Source organism: Phasianus colchicus, chromosome 8 (assembly GCF_987193195.1).
Source record: "Phasianus colchicus chromosome 8, bPhaCol1.hap1.1, whole genome shotgun sequence".
Taxonomy (NCBI): Eukaryota; Metazoa; Chordata; class Aves; order Galliformes; family Phasianidae; genus Phasianus; species Phasianus colchicus.
The window spans coordinates 12,005,515-12,022,308 of record NC_143443.1 but is presented as its reverse complement, the minus strand read 5'-3'; the positions used below and the strand labels follow the sequence as shown (position 1 = coordinate 12,022,308).

General features: G+C 49.7%; 2 protein-coding genes and 1 long non-coding RNA gene across 5 annotated transcripts; 1 reads left to right on the top strand and 2 right to left on the bottom strand.

Moving 5' to 3' along the window:
- Positions 1–4: 4 nt before the first annotated feature.
- LOC116235110 (steroidogenic acute regulatory protein, mitochondrial-like) lies at positions 5–3,036 on the bottom strand. Of its 2 annotated transcripts, XM_090144932.1 has the most exons (8): positions 2,545–3,036; positions 2,088–2,192; positions 1,282–1,418; positions 1,041–1,199; positions 794–969; positions 620–713; positions 415–547; positions 5–287 (listed from the first exon to the last, which is right to left on the bottom strand). In XM_090144932.1, exons 1-7 carry the CDS (start codon positions 2,672–2,674, stop codon positions 446–448), a joined length of 903 nt encoding a protein of 300 aa, XP_090001058.1. In that variant the 5' UTR covers positions 2,675–3,036; the 3' UTR covers positions 5–287; positions 415–445. The 2 variants fall into 2 exon arrangements, with proteins under 2 accessions (XP_090001058.1, XP_090001057.1); XM_090144931.1 differs by lacking the exon at positions 5–287 and having other exon boundaries at positions 354–547.
- Positions 3,037–3,380: 344 nt separating this feature from the next.
- On the top strand, positions 3,381–4,942 carry LOC116235038 (uncharacterized). The gene is made up of 4 exons (XR_004168268.2): positions 3,381–3,422; positions 4,079–4,182; positions 4,279–4,386; positions 4,854–4,942. It is a non-coding gene; the product is annotated as an uncharacterized LOC116235038 (long non-coding RNA).
- A 1,894-nt stretch (positions 4,943–6,836) lies between these two features.
- Positions 6,837–16,070, bottom strand: LOC116235037 (microsomal triglyceride transfer protein large subunit-like). Of its 2 annotated transcripts, XM_031602924.2 has the most exons (18): positions 15,916–16,070; positions 14,838–15,019; positions 14,623–14,748; positions 14,269–14,376; positions 14,039–14,155; positions 13,286–13,425; positions 12,922–13,072; positions 12,490–12,647; positions 12,207–12,372; positions 11,422–11,529; positions 11,100–11,312; positions 10,788–11,002; positions 10,297–10,394; positions 9,506–9,627; positions 9,072–9,299; positions 8,766–8,890; positions 8,497–8,667; positions 6,837–7,510 (listed from the first exon to the last, which is right to left on the bottom strand). In XM_031602924.2, exons 1-18 carry the CDS (start codon positions 15,980–15,982, stop codon positions 7,360–7,362), a joined length of 2,646 nt encoding a protein of 881 aa, XP_031458784.2. In that variant the 5' UTR covers positions 15,983–16,070; the 3' UTR covers positions 6,837–7,359. The 2 variants fall into 2 exon arrangements, with proteins under 2 accessions (XP_031458784.2, XP_090001056.1); XM_090144930.1 differs by lacking the exon at positions 14,838–15,019 and having other exon boundaries at positions 15,916–16,044.
- Positions 16,071–16,794: the final 724 nt, after the last annotated feature.

The following is a 16,794-nucleotide window of genomic DNA, read 5'->3' as shown; positions in this document are numbered from 1 at the left end:
AGAAAAAAAAAAAAGAAAAAAATCCACATCACTGTCTATTTCTGTTGATTTATTTAGAGTGTGGGAATAGTATGGTATGGGAGCACATGACCAGTGTGTGATTGAAATGGATCTTCCATAGTAAGCTGCCACTTCTGTGTTTTATTTAGCTCCTATTTATCAGCCGGGGTTTCACATGGCTTTTGCAAGCGGCTTCATCTTTCCAATAAATAAGCAAAGCCACTGGGATATATAGGCTCCAAGCCCCCCAAAGTGGCTGCAGTCATGCTTCATGGCTCCAGAAGGAGCTATAAGAGGAAGGATGGGTTTCTGTCTGTGCTTTGCAGTGATACCTGCCTCGGTTCTGTGGTTGCACAGGATGGGAAATCCTATCCATATGCACACATATATATACACATAGAAATGTAAAGCTACCTCTCCACAAATGAATAACAGTGTGCTGGGGTCAGAGACAGGCAGTGGAGGAGAGGTGCTGGCGGAGGTGCCCGATGAACTTGGCCTGACACTGCGGCAGGACGCGATTGGTGACCGAGGTGGGGATCCAGCCCTGGGGGAGAGAAACACGTGAAGGATGGCGGGTGCTGGGCCAGCACGGGGGCACTGCCACAGTGCAGCTTACCTTCAGGTCCATGCTGAGCAGCCACGTGACACGTGTGCAGCTCGGGTTGCCTGGCAGCGGCTGCAGCACGATACAGCTCAGCCGCGTCTCGGCCCTGCAGGACAGGGCGGTTACACCACAAAACAGGAGGTGAGACCTCCTCCCCACAGCCCGCCATTTTGTGACCTGCGTTACCTGACACAGCCCTGTGGTGCGGGTGGCCGCTCGAGGTGGGCAGTGGTGCCCACCAGGTAGATGGCTGCCCGTGTCCTGCTGCGGTGCCGCGTGCTGACGAAGTCCCTGCGTCCCACTGGGCTGGCAGCTGTCACCTCGTGTGTCACCAGCGTGTCCTCACCCGGGCGGCAGAGCACCTGCAGCACACGCGTTGTGTACAGTGGGATTTCAATGGGTCTTAATGCCCGCTGGCAGTCCTGCTGCCTACCTCCACGTGGCTGAGGCTGGGGTTCCAGCGGGGCATCTCCTCCAGCCGCTCAAACAGCTCACCCTGCAGCCGGCCCACCGGCACCGCCAGCACCGCCTCGGCCCGAAAGACGCGGCCCAGCCCCGGCAGTGCAGTGCTGGACATTGCGGCCCCCGCGTTCTGCAGGCACAGCACCCACATCAGGGCTGCACCCCGCGCCTCGGGGTGGGGTTTGTGGTGTGCATGGGGTCGGGTCAGTTACCGGCACGGCCTCTGGCTGCCAGCAGTGTGGCTGCTGCAGGATGCCCAGCGCTCGCTGCAGGGCCTTTTCTCCCTGGTGGATGTAGGACAGGTCCGTGCTGGAGGGCTGCGTGTCTGCTGTGGGCTCTGCGCACCTGGCTTCAGGAGCGGGTGGAAACACAGAGAAGTGTGAAAAATCCACTCTCTCTGCCCAACTTTGCGTATATCTGGAGGGATGGGGTGTGGGTACAGCAGTGCATGCCAGGTGAATTCACCATGTTTTGGGTCTTCAAGTGAGTTGGTGGTGTCTGTAGCCACAGACATCAAACCAAACCCTGGTACATGGCTGTCAGCTCCACTAGGCGCTCTGGTGGCCTTTACAGGTCATTCACCTTTCAGCATCCCCATCAACACTAGGGATACCACTGGAGTGATGGAGAGCAGCCCAGAGACCAGAATCATAGAATCATTCAGGTTGGAAAAGCCCTCTCAGCTCACCCAGCCCAACCCCAGTCCACCCCCACCTGCCCACTGCCCATGTCTCTCAGTGCCACATCTCCACAGCTCTGCAACACCTCCAGGGCTGATGTCTCCACCACCTCCCTGGACAGCCTGTGTCAATACAGCACCACTCTTTCTGAATAAAAATGTTCCCTAGTGTGCAACCTGAACTTCACTTGGCACAAATTAAGACCATTACCTCTCATCCTTAAGGCAGCTTTGCCCCCTAAAAATCAATGCATCTGACGGCTCATCCCTCCCAATCCCTCATTGCAGTGGGGCTGAGGAATGCACTGTCCAAGGGTCAGGGCTGCCCAGGCTGCTCACCAGCATCCTTCCCCATGAGTCTCTGGATACAAGGAGGAACTTCAGAATGTAGGCAGTGGGAGCCTGTCAACTCCTGCATCACCGCAGTGGCTGCTGTCTTCAGGCCTGGGGAAGAGACGTGCTAGTGACCACTGAGGAAGATGTATGCCATAAAAAGCAAAAGCATGCACTCATTTGGTCTGGAAACAAGCCACATTAGTATTGGCTGAACCAACCAGGTCCCAGCTGAAAACTTCATCACTTTTACAATTTTCACTTAGCATCTCTTTGCAGTCCCTCTCAGCATCTTTTACTCTCTCCTTTAGGACCCCCTTAGCATCTCCTTCAGGGCCCTCTGAGTATCTTCTTTTTGATCTCTTTAGCGTCTCCCCCTAGCATCTCCTTTGGAACTTTCAGAGCATAGCATTCTCATTTCTGCACAATTTTTCTAGGGACGTGAGGAGAGAGTGGTTCTTACCGGGCAACTTGCGGAGGTGGTCATGGGCAATGCCGCAGCACAGCTTGATGATGGCCTGCAGCATGTCACGGGTTGGGGCTGCCAGCCTGCATGCACGCACAGCATCTCCTTTTGCCTTTATAGCAGGCATGAAGGACAGCACCTGATTATAGGAGCGTGCCACAGATAGGAGCTGGGAATGAAGAGTGCTCAAGGACAAGGCGAGCAGAAGGAGGGGCTGGAGAAAGGGGGTATGTTTTCTTCTGAATGAGCACTCACTGCACTGTGGTTCATTGCGGGTGGCTACAGATGGGATGTGGCTGAAATGTGACACTTCTGCAGTTCCCAGCCTGGATGGTTTACTGGGGATGGCAGCTGCACACTCAGATTGGGAAAGGCAACCAGTGGCACTTGTGTGGCAGTTGAAGGTGCTGGAAGTCCTGCTTATTGAAAATCCTGCTTCTTCCTATGGGAGCTCCTTAGAAGTCATGATGGTGATTGCTGTTACCATAACTCCTCAAGCCACTCCTTAATATCTCCTCACCTACTTTATTCACTCCCAATGACAGTGGGACCACTGCAACTCCTGAGCAAAGAGGCAAGGAAGGAGAGTCTTACGCTGTCCAAAATCACATCATTGCAGAATGGCTAAGGTTGGTGGGAACCCCAGGAGGTCACCTACTCCAATCCCACTCAAGCCAGACACCCACAGCTCTCCCTCTCACAGTCCCCACAGGGATAACTTCATGCCGCCACCACTCTTGTGGGCACAGCTGTGCCCAGTTACACCTCACAGCTTTCCCACTTGCTTCCTGATTGCTACAGTGGGTACATGAGCATCCCCACCCACGCTGCTGCTCCCCTAGTGCTCTGTGCCTGAGAGCTCCATGGGAAATATGGTGAGTGGATTTGCCATGGAAATGCTGATGTGTTTTTATTTTATTTTTATTTATTACTAGCTGCCTAGGATTGAAAAGCAGTGAATGATAAGAAATCTGCCCCAACACTTTAAATGTACAACTGTGAAGTAGTGCCTATCTTCTGTGTATTGTCTATCCTCTCACACGTATGCTGCTCAATTTTGTGCATGCTGTCTTTGGCACAGTTTTCTCTGTACAGAAAGCTGCAGTAGACGCACAGATGATGTTTTATCATCCCGTTGAATGAGGGGGGCTGTGCTAGGAAGAGGAAAGTTTATGGACCTGGGTACTGGTGGTGGGATACGCACCCAGCCCTTGTATGGCACAGCACGATGATTTTGCCCTGCCACCTCCGTCGGGTTTGGCAGCAGCCGCTGGAGGTCACTGCTGATCTGCAGCTCCACACACAAGGCTGCTTGGGGAGCTGTGCAGGAGAGCTGCTCCTAGGGGCTCCCCTGGGGCTGCCCTGGGTTTAGCATCCTGCCTTGGCCCTGAGAGCTGAGCAGCTGCTGGCAAGTGGGAGCACCTCAAGCAATAGGGAAAGTTTGGGTTCTGGCACTCTCTAACCTTCCCAGCCATGCCTCTCCCCTCTTTTTGGAGTATGTTCTGAACACCCATCATTTCTGATTGTAAAGCTTTAGGACACTCTTGGGATGGCAATTGCTCCAGAAGACACTCTACAGCAGCCAAGCAAACAGCACTGAAATATGTGAAATGGCCAAATCCTGATGAGGAGCAGGTGATAATGTGACCCTCCCCATTTTTGCCCTTTCCCCAGGGAGCAAGCGGGGCTCAGAGGAAGATGAGGCTTAGTACTGCCTCTTTCCCTACTCAGCCATTGGCTATCAGCAGCTTGGCAGCAATTGGAGCAGTACAAGGAGATAGGCACTGCCTCTTCATGGTCACCCGGATCCCCCTGTTCAGAGCCGAGGGCAAGACCCAGGTCAGCTTCTTTCTGTGTCCTTGAGGTTGGTTCTGTATGAGATTGTCCTGTAACCAGCAGAGCCTTGGTGCAGGGGAAGCCCAGTTCTCAAGCCAAGTCTTGGATAGCTTCCAAAACCTTTGCAGAAATGGGAAGGAGAGGATAAGGCAGCATCCCCTGACCTGTAGAGACCTTCTGTAGGGCTGCTCTCGTCCCTAAAGGTGCTCTTTGGGTTGATAGGAGCAGAAGGAGCCTTGTGTCGCCATCTCACCCTCATTGCAGCATTTAGCTATGCATCTCTGGGGCACTCTGAATACAGATCTCTGGGAAGCATAGCTTTGGGATGGCACGGGCCATGCTGTGCTGGCTGGAAGTGTGTATGGGAAATGCTCTTCACTTCTATGTCTGGTAACGTTAAAAGTCAAAGAGAAAATACAAAAAGCCACATTACTTTTGTTTCTGTACATAACCTAAGTGCATGATGTTAGTCTTTCAGGAAGAAGCAGACAAACCCAGGAGACTGTGCTACTTTAAACACCGGAGTCTACGTTTTTGCAATCCCAGAGTCCCTCTATTTTTTTCTTTTTTTCTTTTTTTCTTTTTTTCTTTTTTTTTTTTCTTTTTTTCTTTTTTTCTTTTTTTCTTTTTTTCTTTTTTTCTTTTTTTCTTTTTTTCTTTTTTTCTTTTTTTCTTTTTTTCTTTTTTTCTTTTTTTCTTTTTTTCTTTTTTTCTTTTTTTTCTTTTTTTTCTTTTTTTTCTTTTTTTTCTTTTTTTCTTTTTTTCTTTTTTTCTTTTTTTTTCTGAAAAGCGCATTTCAAAATAGAAAGAAGGACTGAGATAATTCAAAGGCATATTCTTATCAGGAAGGAATGAAGTGCTGCTTTCCCTGGTGAGCCTCCCTGTAGTATAGGAGAGGTGTTCTGTATTTGTGCCTGATAACAATCCAACTTGGGAGGAGAATGCAAAGCAGAAGAACAATATTTACTTCAAACTGATTGTATTTTTCATAAATTGTCACCAAAAGATCCCAAATATCAAGCGAAAGGGAAGCTACTGTATCTCTTTGTTGCTGGAACACTGCCTTCAGCACGTGGGGTTGAGGCGATCCTATCTCCATCTGCTGCCCTGAGGAGCAGAGAAGGGGAACTGCTGTTCAGATGATAAGAGGGGCCAGAGGCTTCTCTGTTAATATGTAAACTTTGGATCAAAAAGAAGACAAGAGGCTCCAGGCAGAAGCCATCGCTCAATAGGTGGGTTTTGACTCCTCACGTGCAAGGAAAATGCCTGTCTACTGGTATTGGCTGGCTTCCATAAGGAGGAGAAAAGGGATGGGATGGAGATGTGACCCCAGTGGTTTGTTTTTTCCACTTCTGATTGAATAATGTCTGCATTGAGAGATGATCATCTGGCCACCGATGACCCGTAGTACTTGGCCAGGCTTTCTGGGAAGACCCTCAGTTTCAGAAAGGACCACTTCAGCTTCTTGATCTCTTGCTCTCTGCACCATCCAGCATCTATATTTGCCCCATAAGATGGACTGAAAGACCAGTAATTCATTGCAAATACCCACAGGATGGAGAATTTCCCAAACGCTTTGGCAGCCTGCACCCACAGCTTGAACCTTATGTTTCCCCAGCTGAGTTTTTCTGACTTGAGACAAGTTCTGCATGCTACCTATGCTAGAGTCAGTGTTTTCTTCCTGTGTCTTTGCCCCGTGCAATCTCAAAACACCTTTCTAATTCTTCTCTCTTCCATGCTAAAATCTTGTGTGAGAGCAGGAACTGTTGGTGAGGATCAGCATACTGAGGGGGATAGGCAGAGCAGTTGTGGATATGCCAAAGGTAATGAAACATCTCATGGCTCTTTTCTTTTCCTGCAGCCATTCCCTGCTCCACAGCCCCCACCCCATCTTCTTCAAATGATTTCCCACATTTGTTTCCATTTTTTGGCTCTGTCTTTATCACATTTCTCCCTGCTTTGAGATGAGGACTGAGCCTGCTGCTCTATCCTATAGAAAGTGTTTGCTGTTGGGTAGACACTCTGCGTTTAAAGTTTCCTGATGTTTTGTTTCTTTCCCTAAGCTCTATGGGTCACGTTCCTCTGCCTCCCTTCTTTATCTTCGTGCATCAAGCACAAATCTGACCTCATTGATATCCCAGCAGTTCCCCTCCTGGCCTCATCCCTGCTGCCTGCTGTGACACTGGCCATATCCCTGGCAACAGAGAGCAGCTTTCCGGCAGGAACAAGAGGAAAGGTCTGAGCTGTGAGAGCTGGGTTGCCTTCATATGCAAATGAATTCAAACACATTCAATTACACTAGAAAGAACATATAATAATTGGCAACAGGTTATGCAGTGTTTTGTCTTGCTATGCTATCTCTCCCTGAGGATTATTCTGGGATGAATATCTATGTGGCTGTATTAAAAAATAAAAATAAAAAACAAACAAAGGAAAGAAAAACAACTTGCACCTCCTCCAGAAATATATTTATTTTCCATGCTCCTGGACTCTTTGGCGGCCACAAAACTACATTAATGTGGGGTGACGTTATTCACTCCCTTGTGGGCAACTTTCTCCTTGCCAGCTGCAGATGTGTTGTTCCCTTCCAACTGTTTAATAAATGGAGGGAAACCATGGTATTGTATCAGACTGTAGCATGCCTTTTTGGGCTATCAGAAGCTTATTTGCAAAAGAAGGCTGTGTATCACAAGGCTTAGACAGTGCCCATGGAGGAGAAGAGTTCGGGTTGAAAAAACTAAAGGGTGAAAAGATCCTGGCCCCAAGCAAAGGGTGCCTCTTGCTGCCCTGCAGCAGTTCCTGCACCTCTTCTGATGATTTCATCTTTTTTTTTTTTTTTTTTTTTAATTATTATTATTTTTTTTTACACAGCAATCTGGTTGTGGCAGGGATGGGCAGAGGTTTGGCCAGCTCATGGAGAACCAGGGTGCATGGCAGGCAGGGATGCAGTAGCCCTGTCCCAAATGTTCTTGTCTCCTACACTCCCTCCTCTGCCATCAGCAGCAGGTGGCACATCTCAGAGTTGGCCTGGTGCAGGGCAAACTCCCGGGCAGGCATGGTGCCCTGCCGGCCTTTTCGGACAGTGCTGCTCTGGTTCCCAGCAAATGTGGAGACGGTGAAGATCTCTCTGTTAGAACAAGGGAAATGCAGGAGGTCAGGAGGCTGTGATGGTGGTGGAGAACCTCATCCACCTACCAGGCTATTCACACACCTATTTGCATGCAGGACCTTTATCTCCCATTAAATCTCTCCAGTCCCCAAGAAGTCTTTCTCCTTATCAAGCACACAGTCATAGAATGGTCTGTGCTGGAAGGGACCTTAAGGATCATCAAGTTCCAACCCCTGCTGTGGGCTGGTTGTCTTCCACCAGATTAGGCTACCCAGGGCCCCATTCAAACTGAACTTGGGCACCTCCATGATGGTTCTAGAGGAAGTGTGTGGTTGATGAGACCTTTCCCTGCCCTGCAGAATGAGGGAGAGGGATATGGGGTTTGCTGTCCATTGCACAGATCCCTTGTGTGGATCCCTCACTGGCTGGGTTGCTCCTACCCAAGCTGTGATCAGAAGTGCAGAAGCTGGAGGAGGGTTTGCATGGGGCTCTGTGTGACACACTGCTATGCCACTGTTCTCGCCAAGACTGTCCAAATTCTTTCTGGACAATGTTTTCTTGAGTGTAGTGTCTGTATTATTGCCTCATAAGACATTTTCATTATATACATTAATCCTTATATATGTTAAACCTGTGTTATGCAGCCATGCATTAAATCTTTGTTATTCTCCCAGCCTTTGGCATCTGCTTTGCGAGTGGATTTCGTTCAATCTCTTTTTTTGTGTACAATGTCGTTGATTCTTGAACCTTTGGTGCCTCCAGTAAAAGCTGTAAGTGGCTGTTATATTTCAAGTGCGTCCATGAGGAAGAAGTGCTCCAGTGTCTGGAGTCGAGGGATAAGTGGCAGAATAAATGGTTCCCACATAAAGCAGATTTAGCACCTGTGTTCGGTGCTGAGGACAGGTATGGTCTGCACTTGGTGAAGAGCTCTGTCAGCCACTGTGTGGGATAAGCACTGACTGGTACTTCATGGGCCCCAACAGCAGCCTGCATCCAGAGCTTACCTATAGGGCACCTGCTCCTCCCTCAGCTGCAGGCACATGAGTACAGGGCTGCTGGAAAACCTCAGGATGGTGTCAAAGTAGATTGAAGTCTCTGCCTCAGTCTGGCTCCTCAGGGTTGTTTGGAGGAAAGGAGCATCCAATTCTGTCTGGAAATCAATGGTGAGGCTTCCCCTGCAGGAAGGGAGAGTGAAGGTCTGGCACTGAGTTCTGGGCACTGGACAACTCCACAAACCATTGTCTTGGGTGGTGGGATCCCTGGACCTGCTCACCTGGTGTTAACACTGGTCTTCAGTTCCTGCTCCCAGATGTTCACATCCACGTTGGCTGAGATATCAAGCCCAAGTCCACCCTGAAGTTTGACCGTTGCCTGGAGACCAGACTGCAGAGGGATGACCTGGGAGATGGAGAGGATTTTACAAACCCCCAGAGACCTGTGGCAGTGCCACCCTGATCTGAGATGTATAGCCACGGTGAACAAGTATCTACCAGCAAGTTTTAGGTGTGGGATTCCCTAGGCATTACCACGGACCTGCCTTGAGGCCAGTATGGAGGAAGACGGTTCATCCCACCAGTACCTGGTGATGGTCCATCAGCAGGAGGTTCCCTTTGACCACATTTGTGGGTTCCCCACTGCTCAGCAGAACCTTGGCCATTAAGTCTGAATATCCCTGGAAGAAGATGATCGGCCGCAACTGGACATTGAAGAAGATGGCAGACATCCCAGCCATGAGCTCTGGCCCCTCTTCCCCTTCCAAGGTGTTTTCTCCCAGCATTGACTCCATCCCTTGTGCTTCTATAGTGACCTAAACCATAGAAATGGAGACATGAGCTGCACAGAGCATGACTGAGGGGTCCATTTCAGGCACCGTGATGCTATTCAAGCTGCTACCCTTAGCCAACCCTTTTGGGTAGCCACTCTTCGTCAGAGCTTGGCTACCCATCAGTGACTTCTGCAGTGGTGGGGTCCTCTGGGTAGGGTGGTGAAGCCAAACCTGTTGCTGTCTCTTACCTGAGCTGCACGAAGATGCCAGTCATGGCTGAACAGCGAGAAGTCGGAGACGCTCTTTCTCAGGAACCCACCCTCCAAAAACAGCAGGTCCAGCCCAAAGGTGGAGAGCAGTTCCTTGGTGGCTGAAAGACAGAGCTACCTGATGAAGCTAAGTTAATCGGGGAGGAAATCGCTGTGCCATCTCCTTCCATTCTGGCTATAAGCAAGGGATGTGGCAGTGTAGTATTTTTCTTGCAGATGTTGGATATTTTGCCCCCACGTGTCCCCTATAAAGCTAGGCTGAGATAATTTGAAATGGGGGCTGAAGGGTGAAGATTTAGGCAGGTATTTAGCAAGCATGGATTGCTACAGTCTCTCTGAAGTTTGGTGATTTTTTTTTTTATCTCAGTACAAGAGAGCTTATTAAAAGCTCAGTAAAAGAGCTTATTAAAAATACCAAAGGAACTGAGAAATGGGGCTAAATATTTTGACTTATCAGGGAGAGAACTAACTCCCACCTACAGCCTACTTCTGGCTTTCTTTCCAGATGAAGTTCCTCTTTCAAATCAGCAAGATATGGGAAAAGTATGCGGTGTGGTCTTTCAGCTCAAAGCAGGGGCATCAGAAGGAGGCAAATATCTGGTGGTAGCAATTGACCAACTTTGGGTGGTGCTAGAGACTGCTCAACCCAAGATTTTGGGGATTTTGGGGGTATTTCCTGAAAGCTGAGGCCTCTGCTGCAGCCTGCCCTTCCCCACCAGCCTCTTTTGCTTCTTCAGGGGGCTGTGGGACAAGTGTCCCTGTGATGTCACCTGTCAGAGGTCCTGAGAAGGAGGAGGAGATGCCAGCTTTCGAAAAGTGGTTGTAGTTGTTTATCCGAGGGTCTCTCATGATGTCATTCATTATCTTCCTGGAAGCAAGAGGGATATGGTTTGAAAAGATTGGGAGGATAGGAAAATGTGAGTGAACTGTAGAAAGAAAAGAAGGAAATACAAATTTCAGAGCTATTTGCTGACAATGCAAGCAAAGAAGGAAACAAGTAGTCTGAGGCTATCCTGGAATTCCCCTCTCCTCTATAAATTAGGATAAACCATCTGAATATTTTTGTGCAGCTTCTGCTTAGCTCTGAAAACTATTAGTGCTGGCTTGTTCTGTGCAGATAGAGAGATTAATGTGGTTACACACTGTGTGCTGCACCACAGGCCACAGTGTTGACCTCCAAGGACTGCTGAAAACATGAGCCTGGATCCGCAGCTCAAAAGCTACAGCTGAAGCGTTGGGAAGGACAAAAAGTAAAACTCACCTTGCTGGGTGGTGGTTGGCATGCAGGCTGCTCTGCACCTTCAGCAACAGGAAAGTTGCTGCTTCTGTTCCCAGCTGGTGAGCGGCCAGCAGGATGTTGATGACATCCATGGGCAAGGGTGTGTTATCCAAGAGGATTTCCGCGGCAGCCAAGCGGCACGTTTTCTCGTAGCTCTTCCTCTTCTCATGGAAGATCTTCCTCATCGTTCTTTTCACCTGACGTGAGAGGGCAGTTTGAGGGATGATATCAGGGTCCTGGCATGCAAGTGGTGGCAAGGACCCCAATGGGAAGAGGAGTTTGTATGTTAGGTACCTCGCTGGTGATGTGCTGGTCAGGGAATTGACGCAGGGAGCTGATAGCTGCAGCTGCCACGGCAGTGGGACCTTTCTCTGCATACTCCAGGAGGGTGGGAATGGTGCTGGGGAGCTGTGCATTCCCCAGGGCCAGCAGGTGGGTGACTGCCTCGTGCTCCTTCTTGGCACTTCTCAGCCCCATGAGGATGGTTTCCATGCTGTGCTCCACCTCCTTGTTGGGTTTGACAAGAGAGCAGAAGTCAAGGAGGGTAAGAGGAAGTTTTGGGAATCCTAAAGGAGCTGGAAGGCTGAGGGACCTGAGCTGGGTTTGCAGGACTCACCTGCAGCCCACACAGCTGCTGCCGGCACAACTTGCCAACCAGAGAGCCCAGGGCCACCATCCCTGTGTCCCGGACCTCAGGTACCATCTGCTTCCCTTCCAGCTTGTCCTGGGCAGAGCAAGGAGCATTATACAATGGGAGAAAATGGGGCAAAAGATAAAGGAGGAAAGTGTTTCAGCTGTTATTTCTAAGCATTTATCAGAAAAGTAAGGAGAAACTAGTTCTCACCTGCCTTCAAGGGGGGCAATGCATGGCTTGGTGGGGTAAAATTTTTCGGTAGCTCTAATTAAGCTTTCAATGTTTGTAACACATTGATATAAAACACTTTCTGCTGAACACTTATTCTCTGAGGTGCACTACTCTCATTGGCAGCATCCCTTTAAAAGTCACATAAATAGGAAGCTCTATTTCTACAGTTATATTTCAGTTTATAGAACAAATCTATGCATATTTTTTTGCCATTCCTTCTGGACTGAAAGAGTGGGAGGACCCATCCTGGACTTTTGAGGGGTAGCCTGAGGGAAGCTATGAAAAGTCAGTTCTCAAAGTTGTGGAGAGACAGAAAATTTACTTTGTTGCCTGATGATATGATGTCACCACAGCCTTTTGAGGAGTTTTCATCGGCTTACCTTGCTTTTAAGGAATGAGTGTAGTATGCAGGCTGGAAACTGTACGTTGTGCCTGTAGTGGGAGGCTTTGCCAGGAAAGCTTTGAGAGCAGATTGGTGGGGTGGGAAAGATCTAAAGATGGGCTCAGGCCTTTCTGGAGGGAATATCCCCACCTACCAGCACCAAACGCAGCAGCTCTTTTGTAGGCCGGGGAGAGAAGGCTGCTGCATAGAGGAATGTCTCCAGCAGGGTCCTGGGCTCCTTGCTGAAATCCAGGAAGTCTGAGAGAGCTGCCAAGGCTGGTACCGACTGCGCGGCCACCGCTGCCTCCACCATGAAGGGGCTGGGGCAAGAGGAGCAAGATCAGTGGTGCCATCAGTGACCCTGCATGCTGTGGTCCTGCACAGTATTTACTGGTGCAGAAAGCCCCTTTTGGAGGGCTAGCTACGGGGAGCCTCACAGCATCTCCTCAGGTGCTTTCTTCAGCAGCTGCAGCACATCTCTCTTCTTGGCACCGCGCAGCATCTGGATGAACTTCTGGAACTGCCATGTAGTTGCTGCCTTCGAGATGTCCATTTTGACTCGCCGCCTGTCAAAGGTCTTCAGATAGGCCCTCAGCTGGAAGGACAATGTTTGGGGGATTTCAGCCGCTTCCTTTTACATCCTGGATTACGGGATCATGTTTATACTTCAGGAAATATTTAGGAGTGGAAGTGGCCCTATGAGATGTGTGGGTCCTTGTCAGCGTGACTGGATTTCCTGAGCTCAGACCTGGGATGTGTTTAAACTGACTGGATGTGCTAGCTGTGCACGATATCAATGGTTTGACCCCATGTCCCACAACCAGGGGACGAACACATGGAGGGTTATGGGGATGCATAGAGCCACCAACCGAAGGGCAGTGGGTGCAGACCCTCCTGAAGGGCAGGCTGGCTATGGCCAGGGGCTGGTGCTGTCCGTCTGTGCCAGCCAGCATGTTCTCAAGGCTCTGTTCAGCTGCCACTGCAGGACCAGGCGTTGAGGACACCAGCTTGAGCTCCTGCCTGTTGAGAGAGAGGAAACCATTGAGAGGTACTTCATCCTTCACACCCTTGTTTGGAGGATGGTTGGGATGATGGAGGTTTGAAGAAGGACATTCACGCTGAAAGCTATCAAGAGGTGTCTGATGTGGACTCCATGAAGAAAATAGCTTTATCTCCATAGATGTGTGTTTATCGTGTGCCCAATTGGGAATCTTGTATGGCACCATCACTCACTTTGAGCTGATTTTGACACCAGTGGTGGACCTCAAGACTAGGGACAGTGCGTGGCTCTCCTCTGCCAGCACCGACTGCAGCAGGCTGTCCTTCACCACATACAGGCTTCTGCTGTAGGGCTGCCACTGGATGCCAAACATCTGTAAAAAGTGAAAACAAGAAGGAAAAGAGATCAACCATTCCTCTTACTGTCTGCCCAGTAGAATTATCTTCCAGCTTCTCCCACACTTTGAGCTGGAAGTGCTGGGCAAGCTCTCACTGATGCATTGTTGAGGAGAGGTAGCCATGAAAGCTGACCTGTTCCCAGTTTCCCTTAAGAGTTGTAACCTCTTGTTCTGGATAAAACCTTATTTCCAACAAATACTCTGTGCAGAACTTATTTTCTGGAGTGAGTTTGCCATAATTCACATCCCAGAAATCTTTGATTATACGAACACTTGGTGTTTGCCAGGTGTCAAGACCTCTCCAAACCTCACGAGGAATCTTAGTAGCAATGTTTCTTTTTGTTTTTGCTCTTTTTTACTACACAGAATTTAATACAATGTAGAAAAAAAATATCAAAAACAAAACACAAGGTCCATTAATTTTAACCAGGGCAGAAATAGCTGCATGGAGACCTGCAGTTTCCTATATTTATGCTGGAGTCTAAGAGCTGGAGTCCTGTCAAAGCCACTCTGCTGGGAGATTTTGGGAGGGACCTCACTGATATGCTAGCCATAAGCTGAGCCACCACCATCAGAGCAATGGACTTGCTTTGTTCACGGAGGCATATCCCATTTTCGGCTTTGTGCAGCTGAGGAGATCTTTTGTCTTTACTATGGAGTGGTTGGACACCGTGTACGTGACCTGGCAGCTCCCAGAGGCGTCTTCCTGAAACACAGATAAACCCCAACTGGCAGAAATGCTGGTGGACGTTTTTCCTTCATCCAGGGGAAGATGATTTGGTAAAAGCATTCTTTCTTATTGTTGTTTACCACCCCTACCTCCATGATGGTGCCAGTGTGGGCCTGGAGCTGGAGCAGACTGACAACACCTCGCTTCAGGTTGGTGATCAGGGTTCTTTCTGTTTCATCCCCATACAGGGCTTTGATCTGGGAGGGAGAAACCTGGCATCAGGCTGGTTCTCCTTGTGGAAAGGCGTCTCCCCTCCAACCCAAGCAAAGAGTTCACATTCCAACATTTGGGACCATTTTGGAGGATGGGGTGACACTGGACCACAACAACTCTGTGCTGCTGCACCCACCACCTCGTTCTTCCCCTTGTGATCTGATGGGAATACAGAACCAGGAGCTCCAATGAGCTCCATAGCCAAGTTCTGCAGAAGACCTCCAGCTGACCTTCCCACTGCTCCAGGAGATGAAAACTGGCTTTTCGAGATCTGACTGTAGCTCTTTGTTCAGTGCAATGTCCATGGGAGGACCTCCAGCACCCTCAGGCTCCTGCTGGGCTTTCAGGTCTTGGATCTATGACAGCAAAAGGCAAGGATGTCTGCTGTGAAGTTGCTATGCATTTTTATGGAGGAAAGGGAATGCAGCATCACTGCTTGCCGTACCTGCACCTGGAGCAGGTCATCCCTGCTAGGGTCTCTGTGGAGCTGATGCATCTTGACCATAGCCTGTGCCCGCAGCCAGCCCCCAGATGGGGACAGGCCAGCCACAGGGCCCAGGTGCACGGCCAGGGCATAGTGGTAATGGTACAGCGTGCCTGGCTGGAAGGAAAGCATCCATGGGCTGCCTGGGGACATGGGCAAGCGTCAGGGGGATGCAGCCATGGCCACTGTCCCCATGCTCCCCACATGCTAGTCTCTAAGGATAATTGTGAGCTGCACATTCTTCTCACATCCCAAATTTCCAGGGACAACTCAGAAAGCTGCTCCGCTACACCTGTGCTGTCCTTCCCTGCTTTCCCAGTTCAGCAGTACAGGTGGGTAAGGGAAATGTGGGTGTTCTCAGGGTGGCAGCTTGTTCCTGGCTCTGTTTCCACTCTTGCCTCATAAACCACAGCCGAACACGGGGCACTACTTGGGGACTTCGGGGCTTTTGGCAAATATCATAGAAAGACTCTTTAATCTTGAAGAGAATTTTAAGGATGCCCATGACCAGGAGAGATGTTTTGTAGGGGCTTTTCAGCAGTGCACATTCATTAAAGCAAAGGACGTTGATTTGGGGGCAACACTTGTATGTTCACTTTGTTTTTGGAAGAAGAGGCTGTACTCCTCATATCTTGTGTTTTCCCTTTATCCCCTCCTGAGCAGATAAGTAACTGTACAGATCCACTAATTCTTAATTAAACTGCTGACCTTGTGGTAGGGTGAAATGAAGCTGTGGGGTAGCATTCGGCCAAAGCCCCTCTTTGCATTATACTAATTTGTTCATAATTACTTGGGGTCATCACTCTTGTTCCTATACACACAAAATTTGGGGGTAAGCAGCATGTTTGCAATGACCTGTTGCGTCTGATCTCTTTTCTAAAACTCTAAACTCTCTTGCAAATCTGATCTACTTATTGAGCTTTGGCTTTCATTCTCCCCCCAGGGAGAACCTCCACCATCCCCAAATTTTGCCATCCCTCTCCATCCAGGGTCATTTGCAGGGTCCATTGGCATGGACCCACCGCGCGATGCCCCTTACCTCTTGTGGTGCTCAGGAAGGAGCAGCAGAGCAGGCAGATATAGCCCCTAAGTGCCCACCACCCCATGCTGGGCTCCAGGAGGTGGGGAAGGAAGGGAAACAGGACAGGAGCTGACCTTCTCTCCCCTGTCCTCACACCACACACCCAAGGAAAAGCAAATAATTAAACCTCTGCACCAACCCCCAGCAGCAGAGGGTTTGGAAATCAGCTGAACTTTGCCAAAGGGCGGCAGCAGGGTGGGGGGAAGCTGTGAGAAGTATTTTGGGTGGAGGGAAGCCCCTTGGTTAACATGCACTGGTGTAATGTCCTGCTTGTTCATCTGAGGGTCTTTCCACAGCAAGCAGAGCAAGAGAGGCATCTCGGGAGGATGATAGGACCTGCTGCCTATCCCGGACACTGCTGCATGGTGATGTTAATCTCCATCTAATGGCATTTATTTTAACTCCATCAGTATGCTGAAAATCTAATTCCCAGCTTTGATGTGTGACTTTGAAGTGAATCCTTCCCTCTGCTGTGCAGCTCCATCTGGTGCAGCAGCAGCTTCTGACCCTGAAGGCCAGCCTGGAAACTACTGTGTGGCAGTGGTGAGGACAGAACTGGGACAAGAGCCCCAGCTTGCTGAACCCACCCTTCGGGCCACCAGGGAGCCCACCTGCGGGTCCTGCAGATCCCTGTCCTGTTGGCAGGGCAGCACAGCATGGATGGGCACGACAACCAGGTCGCTGTGCCCCTGGCCACATGTCTGCCAAGATGTGACACCAGGTGGACTTTGGCCATGGCAGTCATCATGCCCAAGGCAGATGACAACTGCATTGAGGTACGTCCATTTCACGGTGCTGGCATGGCTCTGCACACGCCATGTGCACCTCTAGAAGGCA